The 13,248-nt window shown below is 39.0% G+C and overlaps 1 protein-coding gene across 2 annotated transcripts in view; it reads left to right on the top strand.

Moving 5' to 3' along the window:
• CPQ (carboxypeptidase Q) overlaps positions 1-11,088 on the top strand; it is a 147,174-nt gene extending 136,086 nt beyond the window's left edge. For both annotated transcript variants that reach the window (XM_064706455.1, XM_064706454.1), the window contains exon 8: positions 10,595-11,088. In XM_064706455.1, coding sequence (XP_064562525.1) covers positions 10,595-10,755 — 161 coding nt within the window. In that variant the 3' untranslated portion in view covers positions 10,756-11,088. The remainder of the gene's footprint in view (positions 1-10,594) is intronic.
• Positions 11,089-13,248: the final 2,160 nt, after the last annotated feature.

The raw sequence follows: 13,248 nt of genomic DNA, 5'->3' as shown, positions 1-13,248 counted from the left end.
TTAATTTGAGCAAAACCAAAGTAAAGCCCAACCTAATAAGAAAACAGCATAGTAAAACATTGAATGCAGTAAGCCTGTGCAAATGCTGTTTGCACTTATTGATGTGACTGAGGATCTTTCAGTGAAAGTAAACAGGTTAAACTTTCAACTTGAAATTATTTGTCAGCTTCTCTTAGTGTTCTTCCTGAGCTTATATGGTTTTTTTTTCTCTTAATATATTAGCATTATGACAAGCACATTTGCTCTGTGGCACAATAGATATCACAGCAACTCAAATTTACAGGCTGGAAGAGTTGTGCTAGTTAGGGTCATTGCTTTATTTGCTTTGTCTTCTTCTAGGATTAGTTCTGCTCTGGGGATTAGCCAGAGCCCACGTACAAGTGGTGATACACTGCCAAATCAGATTAGGTGTGAGGAATTTCTCTACTTCCTTACTTTAAAGGACAGAAATTCTTTAATTTCCCCTTTCTTTTCCTAATGAAGCCCCATGTAATTTCATGGAACATTAAAACAGAGATTCTGAGATTGGGAAGAACAATGTTGCAGCAGGTGTCTTCACTGTACCTTAATTATTTTTATATTTCTTTTTTTTTTTTTTGAGTGTGTTTCCTCTTGTAGTTTTGCTGATAAAAATATTCAATCTGTTGCTTAAAAAATTGAATAAATATTAATTCCTGCTACTTTGTGTTCATCACCCACTGGATAACATGATTTTAGGCTAGAGCAGAAAGGTTTTGGGGTTCTCTGAACCCTTATCCCAATGGTGGCCTGCAGATTGGGTGCTCTGCACTATGGGTGGGCTAGCTGAGAAAGGTGTGAAGGGAGCAGTGGTAGTGCAGTGCTTTTCTCCATTTCACATGCCTTTTGCAACCCCAGAAATTGTCCCTGCACCTGCAGGCTTTGTGGCTCTCAGAACCCCAACCCTAAAGACTGAAAATTCCCACATTTGAATAGTCCTGAACCTTGTAATAAGCTTTGAACTTTGTTTCAAGAACTTTCTCGACATTTCTGTTATTAATGAACTAGCTAAATATACACTGGTTTGGAGATCAAATGCAAAAGATAATTCATCAACAATATCTGGAGCATCTAACATGTTATGAAATAACTTACTGGTTTAAAACTCAGGTAGGAATTACTCGAGTAACCACAGATATTTTAAAAGATATTTCATTGTTGTAGGCATAGTATATTCTTCCAGCTTTGTATAATAGTCCTACATCTAAAATCCACCATGAACTTGAACAGTTTGATAGTCTCAGTGGGTTGTAAAAATAGAGACAGTAAAACCATGCTCATCTTGTGCGTGTGGTTGAATAAATGCAGTTTTGATTTCTGTGATATAAAATACCTTGTAGTGTGCTTAGGATGTGTTTTACTTTAATTAGGTGACTGGTTTGGTGGTTTGGGATTATTTTTCATAACTAGTTAAGCACCAGAATGCTCATTAACTGGCTCTTTCACCACCATCTGGGCAGAAAGGAGCTCTGCTTAGTTGGGTCCTATGGTCATTGGCATTTCCAGTAGTGGACTTCTTGGTGGGAAGGCTCCTGCAGGAACTTTGTGATTAAACCTCCAGCTGTAATCGTATCAAGGAGTGAAGGCTACAGCAAATGAGAACCTGTGTGTTTTCTCTCTGTCTTCAACATCCTCTAGAAAAGCAGGCCTAAAAGCTTGCTTTAAACTGTTTGTGAGTTTGGCTTAGGAAATAGCTCAATTTCTTGTAAAATACAAGGAAGCTTCTTGAATGGACTGCAAATGCAAATTAATGCAGACAATTACTGCAAATAGAAATGCTACCCAAAATCTTAACAAATGGGTCATTTTCATATTTCTCTCTCCCCACATGTGACTTCTAAACAGTCTAGGGGGTGTCTCTTTCCACAACATTTCTGGGGTGGCTTTGGACGTTGTTGGAACAGGGTGGAGTGAGGGTCTAGCCCTGGGTATTAGCAGGAAGCTCTTTGGCTAGCAGAGAACATTGAAGAAAGCACTTCAATAGTTTGGGTTTCTAAGCAACCTTATAATGTCAGCTACATGGTGCAGTTATACAGAGAGTATAGAAACACAGAAATGCATTTGGTCAGGAAAAGATGGTTCAAATGGGTCCCAGTATTCACTTGACCCTTTTGTGTGACATTTAAAGCTTAACGACATTAAAATAAATCACATGCTCAACTCAGTATTTAACTGCTTTACTGAGCTGAGACATAAACAAACACATGAAAAAGAATTCTAAATTAGAGAAACCGCTGATTTTGCAATGACTTTCATTCCACTTACAGTGTCTAAAAGAAAATGCAAAAGATAAGGGATTTATAAATCCAACAATCACTTTTACAACTTTTAACTTTTTAAGTAGTCTCTGCATAACATATGTAGGTATATACATAATATTAAAGAAATCACAAATTAAGTAAATTATGTTAAAATTATACACAATATCTACAAACATAAACAGGCATATAATACAGGTACATAATCCTTCTAAATTTATATGCTCTAAGTAGGGGATCCCCTAATTAGGGATCTGTGTTTTAGTTAGCCAGGTTAGTCACAGAACCAGAACACAAAATACAAAAGTAATTTAAGAGTCCATGTTGCTTTGGAAGAAAGATGTCATGCCTCACCAGTGTAGCAAGGCATTTTCAGAAGAGTTTGTAACCATTTCTGTAGCTGGATCTGGTCAGTGAAGGATAGCGGAGTCTTCAAAAGCCCCTGAATGAAAGACTATAGAGGAAGAAGGTGCTGTGAGGTGAGAGGTATTTTCCTCCTTTGTGGTAAATACCTGATTTTAAAAAGGTAGAAATAAATTGTCAGTCTTCTTAATGGAAAAAGTCTTTATTAGGCTGCCCAGTCACCTTTTTTTGACACTTTGGATGTTCACAAAACTCCATGATAGCTGCAAAGGGAGTGAACAGCAAGGATAGCAAGTTGGCAAAGTTTGCTTCATATATTTTATATCAAAACTAAAGCTGACTGTGAGAATGTGACAGTAATCTTATAATAGAAAATATATAAAGAATACAACAAGCAGTGACATTTTTGTGTCAATAAATGCGGAGTGATGCAGTATAGGAACTATGGATACAGAGCAACAGGATCCATGTTATCTTCAAGAAGAACGATCTGGGCAATCACTGTGGATAATTGTGTGAAATTGTCAAGTCAATACCCAGGGAAGGTAAAAAACACTGTTTCATGCAGCTGAGGAAGGAAGGAAGAGAGAAAAAGCAGAAAGGAAATTATGTTGTGGTGTGCTGTAGTCACATCACGAGTCCATTCACGTGCTGGTGTTTGCAGGCAGTACTGGGCTTCTCATCTCAGGAACAGTGAAATGCAGTTAGGAAAGGGAGAAGAATCACCAGAAGCCTGAAGAGATACTGAATAGTTTCTGCAAGAGGAGGATTATTCCGCTTGGGAAAAAGCAGCTGACTTGGGTGTGATTAAATTGTATTCCTACCAGCAGAAGGAAGCTGAATGAAAAAATGGAGAATGCTGCTCTTAAAGCTCACAAAGTGAGAACTGTACTGAGCCCACAGGAAATGCTCAGGCACACCATGCATTGCCACAGAGCTGTGGGCAGAACTGTAAAGAGCTTCAGGAATTAGTGATGAGTGGGCCTGTGGAGGATCTCTCCATCCCAGAGAGTGAACCTGCAAGTGGGTCATGTTCAGGCAGCACCAGCTGGGGAGACTTACCCTCTTCTCTTTTATATTAAAAAAAGGACCTTGACAATTTAAGTCAGAGGTTGGATGAATGGAGGAAGAACTTCCAGTGCTTTTTACTGTTGAAGGTTTATCTGGAGTTTTGTGGGGTTTTTCCCAGTCAAGGGCTGTTCAGGATATTATTTTAGACTCTAGCCAGCCTGTGCTCTATGAAGTAGAACTGCTTCCTTCCCTGGCACATCATTTCACAGCATTTCATGCAAGTTTAGGTTGGATCCCCTGCTGACACTGGTCCTCTGATGCAATAAGTGAAAGGTTAATGCATTGCAAAAGTAACTGTGATAATCCTGAGCTGTAATTTAGTCCGTTTAGTGTATCCACAGGACTCATTCTGAAATGCATTAAGCAAAACAAGAAGTAATGCAAACTTCATATTGTCTCCCTTATACTGTAGTCTCATTTAATTAGTCACTGAAACAACCTCCTGAAAGCTTTCTCTCTGTCTTGTTGTTTGAATCATGAATTTTAAAGACGTTTGGGAGAGTGACTCAGGAGGTGAAACAGCAGGGCTTCTGATGTCATTTATAAGCTCTGTACTGGAAACTATTTCAGTGTCAGTAGCCATGAAACTCAAGCAACTTAGCCTATAATTTCATCATTTGAGACTAAGTGACAAGAAAACTAATGCTGTCAGTGCCCCACTAAACAGCATTAGCATTCTCCATTGCCTCTGCTTACCTGGAAAATGGATATGGGAATAATTGGCATTAAAGCCAGCTGTCAGCTACAGGTTATCCCACAGAGGAGGTTCATATGGCCACCAAAATACATGCAAGAGATGCCCGCAGTAATTGGGTCTTCATTACAGTAGTGGTTCTGCAGACTGAGGTTAGGCAGGGACAGCACCCAAAACATGTGTCCAACACCTAAAACAAGCAGTCAAGCATTCTACAGGGCTTGAAGCAGAAGAGATGTTGAGGTACCTATGAGCATTCCTGCCAGCTCATCCTAAACACAGCTACCATTGCAGCAGATTTACTCCTTAACCACTTGAGATTTTTGACCTGTTGGGCTTTAGAAAGGCACAAAACAAAAATAGAATAAGAAATTGTTTTCCTGTTTCTTTCTTTCATCAGTTTTTCCTTTTGTAGGTCTTTGGCACATCTCCTTTGAAGGAAAAGCCATGTGTCTTCTTACTTCTGCCCTGAAGTTTTGACCTTTCAAAATGTGTGAGACAGAAATGCTCCAGCTATGAGAAGGGAGGCTATTGATTCTATTACTGTGTGTGAGGAATAGAATGCTCTTAACTCCTGTGTTTATGCTTTCCTGGTACATACCAGTTTTTAACTGCATAGGAGATTGTGGTATGTCCCTTTGCCTCTTATTTCATTATTTTTGAGAACTTGATGTAAAAGAAAAAGACATGTGTATTTCATCAGGATTTGCTTTATTTCTAAGATATTAGACTTTTAGTACATTCCTGAATAGTGTCATTGGCATGAGAAAGGTCTGAGATTAGAATAAACTTGAAAATTAAGTAAAAGCATTTTCCCTCTTAAAGAAAAAACAGGAAACAAAATCAGTATTTAATAAATGGAATAAAAAGAATCTGCCTTTTATAGCCAGGGAAATCACTGCAGAAATAAAAATAAGGTTTCAGATCAGGCATCTGATATCTTGACATCTTACTGGAAGCAATCAATACCTTTGAGAGCATGTATGTTTGTCTTGGCACGAAGGTGAAGCTCAAACAGGTACTTGGAAGATGCATGCAAAGCCCATGTTGTAACCCCTTTCTGTTTGTAAACTTTTGGAAACATTGATCAAATTATGCCTTGTTAAGGCATTTCCAACTTTGCTGTTAGGCGGTAGTACAGCTTACTCAACAGGACACTGGCCTCAGCTCAGATGTCTGGCATCTATTCCTTTCTCAGCTGCTGTGAGAAAATGAATCTGTCGTTTCATCTCTGCATGCCCCTTTCATCCCTCAGTCCCTCTTGTCTGTTTAGTGTGTATGTTTTTCTGAGCTGGAGTCTTTTCTCTTTGGACAGGTGTATATATACCACATAAAATAATGGATTAGCAATTCTGTCAGGTCCTCTAGGGACTGCTATAAAATGAAACCTGAAAAAGTTACACACTTTTTCATAAACCATTAGCATATTAACTTCACTGTCCAAGGCAACATACATGCAGAGGTCAGTGTCCCAGAGATCTGGCTGTGATACTGAAGACCCAGGACACCCAAGAGAAGTTACAGAAACAGTGGGGATTTTCCCATTGTATCTGAAAGATTCATGGCATAGCTGTGAAGTTCACTTGAAAGCAAAGGCAACTGGGAAGCTATTGATAGGTCTCTGTAGCAAACATGTATTGACTCCACAACTCAAATTTGACTTCCTTTGGCAATTAAATGCTGTTTGGGGTATAAAAAGAAAAGAAGGAAAATGTAGGGAGGAGTTTAATGCAAAATGTTTTAAGATGTAAAATTACTCTGAAGTTACTGCACGCTTTGCATGCTTCCCCTCTTGAAGATATCTGTGTTTTATGGAACACAGTTTTATGAGAACTGCCATTGTAATCTGATAATCGTTATCTGCTTTTCCAGTCCTTTTTTTTTGCAAAATGACAGTAATTTGAATGCTCAAATATCTGGCAATAGAGTTACATTCTAGTTTTGACAGCAGTGCTTATGAAGGCAGTAGTGCCTTTCAGAGTGTGACAAGAAGCAGTGGTCATCATTGACATGCCCATCATTCATTTTGTGGTTCATGCATCCTTTTACATCAATAGCAGCATCTCATCTTCTTAGGCTGGCAATAAGACCTTTGTCAGTTTAATTAATGTGTGAAGAATTGGTGTTTGATATGAACACATTGTAAGGAAATAATATCCTTATAATCAGCTAATGAGTGCTTGCATTGGGCATTTCATGCTAAGATCAGAAGCTAGAAGGGATGGAGTGTTTTTCAGAATTCCACAATATGTGTATATTTTCATCAAGTTCACTTAGTAATCATAGCTAATTACGAAAAATACATGGTCAGTATGAATGACCAAAGCAGCTGCTTTTACCTGCCTTATGCAGCGCCTCAAAACAAGTATGATGTAGCTGGTTAAGCAGAGAATCATAAAATGAGTTCAAGACAGGAGTGAGCTTGAATTGAGGAATTTTTTTTAATGTTATGTGAATTCTAAGAGATGTCTGAAAGACCCAAGGCACCATGGATTAGAGTGCCACAGGATGGCTGAGTTTAGCAGGCACCCCTTGAGCTCACCCAGTCTAACTCCCCTGCTTAAGCAGGGCCAGCTGTACCAGGTTGCTGAGGACCATGTTCTGTTGGGTTTTGAATATCTCAAAGGATGGAAACTCTGCAGCCTCTCTGGGCAACTTGTCCTAGTGTTTGACCCTGGGGGATCACCAGTGGCACTAGATAGCTGCTGATGCAGTAACATGCATTAAATCAGGTAACTAAGCTGTGCTAAAGAGGGTTTTCTGTCACCTTGTAATGGTGCTATGAATTATCTTTGTATAATTTTATTGAAGCTGTAAATTATTTTTTTCTTCAGTTTTTAATTTCCAGTATTTTTGATGTACTCTAGTAACACATATGGCATTTTTGACAGCAGTTTTCAACATTCCCTCTTTTCATGCCACAGCACCTATTATATCTAGCTAGCACTTTCTCACTGATCTCATTTTTGGTCAGCAGTGTTCCTCGTGTGACTTGCATCACTGTAAAAGTGAACAGACTGGAAAAGGACAATTAAAGAGAGTTCTTTGGCAGACATCACCTTTTTTTCTTTATGACTGCTCTGCAAATGCAGGGAAAAGTGCAAAGTGCATGAAATGTGACAGCTTAGCACCTAAGCCCATCTTTTGGTTTTCTGTTCAAGTATTGGCTCCAGCTGGAAATCAGAATTAGATATGTGGTACACACCTACATAACACCACCCAACTGAGAGTTTTTAAGTACCTAATTAAAGCTTATGGGCTCTTTCAAGGTTGTTTGCCATTCCCTTTCTAGGTGGCTAGCATGGACATAGGTGAATAATTTATAGGTCTGTGAGCCGTGGCTCTTCATCTCTGTTACTTGACTCCCAGCTTGGTAAAAATAAGCCCTCATTTGTTATTGACTGTTGTTCCTGAGACAAATGTTACATAACAACAACAAAAAAACAACAACAACAAAAATTGTGCTCACAGCATTGCTTCCTCTGTTAGATTTTTAGAAAAGAGGCTGAAGGTCCCTATGGACTTTATTGAGGTAACCCAACATGACTCAGTCTGCAGGACCCTGCAGAACTTCCCTCTTCATGGTCATCTGCAGGGGCTGGTCTCATGGATGCATTTACTGGTGAAAGGGCACCTGTCAGTGTCTCACTGAGCCTGGTGACTTCTGGCAGCAGAAATGTCTGCAGGCAGCTGCCATCAGCATGGAAGAGCCTCAAGTTTGAAGCAGGAGACTTCCTTGCAATGAAAATTGCTTCCAGTCATATTTGTGCCCCAGAGTGCTTCATGTCCAGAGGTTTGTGTGAGGCCCTCAGGTGTAAACTCTTCTTGTGCTCAAAGCCATGAACATGGATTTTCACTTTAGTTTCCAATTACAGAGGATGAAACTATTTTCTTAGGGTTTTTCCTTAGTCTCTCAAGATGTTAGCAGGTCACTGGTTTCAATGCTAACCCACAAGATGACAGAGACTGCATGGCCAGTTTGAGAACCTTTTGATTTTCTTGCACAGTAATTGCTTGATGCCAAAGTCAGTCATTTTCTGATTTATAAAATCAATTCAGAGAAAAAAATCTTTTCCAGTGTTTCAGAGAGTTAAACATGACAAAGCAAAGGGTGTTTGTCTTTGTTCCACTCACAGGAATGAAGTGCTATTCTGTAAATCCATAGTTACTCTGATTAGTGAAATTTCTGTGACAAAATCTGGGCAATTTTTGTTTTGAGTCTTACAGAAGTTTTCAAAAACAGTAATGGGGTTGCCTCAACAGCTTAACTTGTAATGTGCCTGTAGTGCAGAAGTCCATTGGTTAAAGAATTTACCATTGTTCAATCCTTTCATGATTTCATATATTTAAAAGGATTCAGAAGAAAATTGTAAAAGTGACTGTGACTCGACATAAATTTAATGCTAAAATTATTAGAACATAATTCAGCACCTGTAACCTACCCAGTGACTTGTGTGGGATTGCAATACTTCACATCAGGAACAAAGAGGTCATTTAAGATGAAGAAGAGCTTCTTAAAATGAAATCAATCACAATACTGTATAACCTTATGCTGTAGTATTTGGTCTTTCTGCTTATCATCCTTCTTGTGAAGGGATCTTCACCTTGGGTGGAATTAAAATGCATTAACTTTCTATTCCTTTTCTCTAAAATAGCAGTGAACTGAGCCATCCAAGTCAGTCCCCATTACAGCAAGAGAAACCTGCCTGTTACCCACAGGGAGAGCTGGGCTCTCTGAATGATTGTTTGAGTGATCAAAAAATATGTATTACAGGAATGTACAGTTATGCTGTGGGAAATTTTGCTTTCATTCTCTTCAAAGGCTTCAGGCATCTCAGGAAAACCAAGAAAAATCATAACAGTAAGTCTTGCAAGAACACTTGAGTTTATCAAAGAGTTCCTCATCTGATCCTGATTTCCACTGCATGTAAATAAATATATCAATAATTTATGTACTTCATCTTTATAGTCAAACAGTCCTGGGTTTTTTTCCTTCTTACTTGGTATGGAAGGAGTATCCTCAGTCTGTGTTTCTGCATGGAGCCCATAGCTCTCACTCGTGAATTCACATAGTTCTCTGGGTTTGTAGACCAAGAAAGGAGAGGGTCTTGTGCTGAGTCCTTCCCTGGGAACTGTGCACCTCCTAGCCCTGGTCAGGGAGCAGGACAAAGGAATCAGTGCAAAGGAATTGCAAGCAGTGAATGATTGTGGTGGGGAAAACATATCAAATTTACTTAATATCAAAATTTGATGTGGAATTCTATTAATGGTGGAATGGTTGTTGACATTACAACAAAGCTGAAGGAGGCTGATAAAATTAGAGGAGAGACAGAGGTAATGAACTGGGAAAGAAGGAAATTCAAGGGAATAGGCGGTTAGAGAGGGTCAGTGGGTACTGGAGCAGAGAATAGCCAGGGTAATAATCCTCTCTGCTGCAGCTCCTAGTCGGGTGACAGCTTCTCCAGCTCATCTTGGCTTTGGTCTGCCTTGAGTGATGCCTTGCAAGCACTATTTGTGCTCCCTGAACCCACCTGGCTTGGGGAAAAGTAGTCCTTTCCCTGCCCAGGTGCTCCCAGAGGGAATCATTTGTTCTTGAATGGGAAGAATTGTGATTTCACTCAACTTCCTTCTGCCCCAGCTGATGAGGACTCCTGACTGTGAGAGGAATGTAATCCTGGGCTACCTGGGATACCCCAGATTATCTGGAAACTTGTTCTGAAACAGCACATCCTTGTGATGTATTGGGGCTCAAAAGCAGAAGCTAATTCCAAAGTGTTCCCCAGTACAAGTAACAGCAAGGAAAAGATTCATAAATCAGTTGTAACTCATCAGTGGAGAACAGGGGAAGTGCTGCTGTGGAGTTACTGTAGGGATTTTCCTGCTTGAACTCTGTTAGTTTCAGAAGAAAATGGATGCATACTGTTGCTGAGGAAACGAGTCTCCCAGGGGAAGCTTGGCTTTTCCCTAGTGTGAATTTTTGCTGCCTCATGCTCACACAAGTCAATTAACCTAAAACCTACAAACTGCACATGGCACAGCTCTGTACAGTCATTTTATTTCAAATGTATTATGAGTTTTATACAGTTGCATGTGGCTTTAATCATTAACAGCCAAGGAACAGATTCAAGTTTATATTCCTCTTTAAATATTTGTATTCCTGTAATGGAACTTTGCCCATTTTTCTCTGTAGGTGCCAGCTTGCGTAGTGACATCAATAAATACTTCTGGTTTCATCATTCTCAAGGGGACACGATGACAGTTCAGGATCCAAACCAGATGAATCTCTGTGCTGCTGTTTGGACTGTTGTCTCCTATGTAATTGCTGACATGGAGGATATGTTGCCAAGGTAATAAAACAGCAAGAAAGAAGATTTTTGTTCTTCAGTAAAGATTGTAAGTCCACTAATGCATGTGGCCTGCAGCTGTAGTAAATTCTGCTACCCTTGGTTTTCTGCTTTATTATTATATCTGTTTTCCTCAAAACACATTATTTTTTATGCATTCCTGCTTTTTGCTGTTTTGATCTCTTCCACTTGTGATTTTCACTTAAATGTATTTGTTTAAGTACTTCCTGTATTTCAGATGAAGATATGATACCTCTTTGACTATGAAATAATAACCATTTGTATGCACAGTGATCTTGTGCAGCAGGAAGATTATACCAAATAAATTTTTTGCATCAGACTGGTGTATTGATTTTGAGTACATACTTATTGGTTTTGTTTCTGTCTTTCATTCTATGCATTGGAATTGTGTACTATTAACGAAACAGCTCTTTCTTTTTACTGTTTTAAGGTAATACTGTAGTTTCTAGAAGTTTTCAGGTTATAGGACAAATCAATCTTGTCTTTTTGGTAATATATGGTAGAATGATCAAATCATAATCAAAATGCTTAAATAGCTTAACTCAGGTCCATTTTTAGGTCTTATGAGAGGTTCACCAAAGACTCAGATAAACCAGGACACAGAGATAGAAAGCCCAGAGGATTCCCAGCTCTCCTGTGTTTATTTGGCCACCTCCTCACGGAAAGCCATGTGTGTCTTTTTCTTTCTCATGGAAGACTCACCATTGTGACAGGCAGAGAATTTCGTGTGGCAGTTTTCTATGAAATGCCATGTTTCAGAAACAGCACACAGCTGTGATTTGTGACCTTCAGTACTTGCCAGCTGATATCCAAACAAAATGTAAGAGCAGATTTTGATTCGGAATCCTGAAGCCATTCCTAGCTGCCCCTGGCTTGCAGGGATGGTCTCCCATGCTGAAGCTGGGCTAGAGGATGCTGGTACAAATTTGCTTTGATGGGAGAATTAACCTGGGAATTTGATTCTTATATACTTTGTTGGTTTGGGGGGTTGGGGTTTTTTCTTTCTTACTAAGATTATGAATATTCAGATGAGTTTCAGCCATATCTGTAGGGATATGAGAAGGTTTAACTGGTCTGGGGGAATATTTTAAGGCGCATGATTTCTACTCATTTCCTTGGGATGTGATCCTCGTTTGTGATTTTAAATTTTACAACAAGCAAACTTAGTGTGTGAATAACTGCTGCAATGTAGTCAGCACCAAACAACTGATGTTACAAACATGCAGCATTATACCAAATAGCAGGCAGTCCCTAGTGCTGTTAATCAGTTTTGCTGTTGAGCAATAGCTGAATTGTGAGCAATTCATTTTTACAGAATTCATAATCATGGTATCTGTTTACTGTGATAATAGCTGTTTTTCCATCAAATTTATTAACTATTTCAATATTCCTTCCAAATCATTTCAAGAGCATAAAAGCTGTCTGGAGATATGCCGCTCTATCTTTCTAAAGAAAAAATATTGAAATAGAGTTAGCAAAGATTTCCTCTGCTTTCAAGGGGTGATGCCTGTGTTTCTTTTTGCTTGACAAGAGCATACTTGGAGGTGCTCACCACTGACAGATCCTCAGCTGTCTCCAAATCCAGCTTTTTGTCCTTCACACAGTGTGACTGACTGTTTCCTGAATAGTTGTTCCATATTGTTTTCCCTCAGGGTATGAAGCTTTGTACATCAGAAATTCAGAAGGATGTTCTGTGAAGTTACCTATATTGTTGCAAATCTTAACCTGTGCTCTCTTGGAAATGGTGTTTATTTGTGTTTTTCTCCATTGCCTCAAGTCAAACGGAAAATCTCTGGAGTCAAGAATACTCCTCTGCAGAGGAGAATAACACTACAAGTGTGCACATGGCACCACAGCACATGTCAAGATGTGCTTGTCAGCTCCTAAGTAAGAAAATTAACCATTCCCAGGCCAAAAGCAATACAACTATGTGAGATAGACTGTAAAAATTAAGACCATGGTGCCCCTGAAGAAAATGTAACCTTCATGTCAGCTTCAGATACACAGCCCTAGAGAGAAGCATTGGTTTTGGAAAAAAAAAAAAAAGTCAAAAATCAAAACTGCCTTTCTTTTATTATAAGAGTAATAAAAATAAAATATTTTATTTCTGAGATTGAAAAACAAAGATTCTTTTTAACTTGTAAAACCAGATTTCATTGAAATAAGACATTGATCCTCCCTTTTTTTTCCTGATGTGTTTTAGTTCTCAGACCTATCTGTCCATAGTATTCTCCTGGTAATCTGCCTGTTCATATGTACCTCCCTCAATACTTTCCATAAACAAGGAGATGCTAATAAATTTCTTTTCTTTCCAGTGGGATTTTGTACCATCTGTGCAATAGCTTATCTTTACCACTGCTCAGTGTAGCAATTATGTTATTCCAATTAGTGGCCATTAACCATGGATCACTTGGTCAATTTTCAATTCAAGAGCATTTCTAAGGTGATCCAGTTAAGCCAACATAACTTTTCCTTCCAC

Source organism: Zonotrichia leucophrys, chromosome 2, assembly GCF_028769735.1.
Source record: "Zonotrichia leucophrys gambelii isolate GWCS_2022_RI chromosome 2, RI_Zleu_2.0, whole genome shotgun sequence".
In the NCBI taxonomy this organism is placed as follows: Eukaryota; Metazoa; Chordata; class Aves; order Passeriformes; family Passerellidae; genus Zonotrichia; species Zonotrichia leucophrys.
This window is presented reverse-complemented; position numbering and strand designations above follow the sequence as displayed.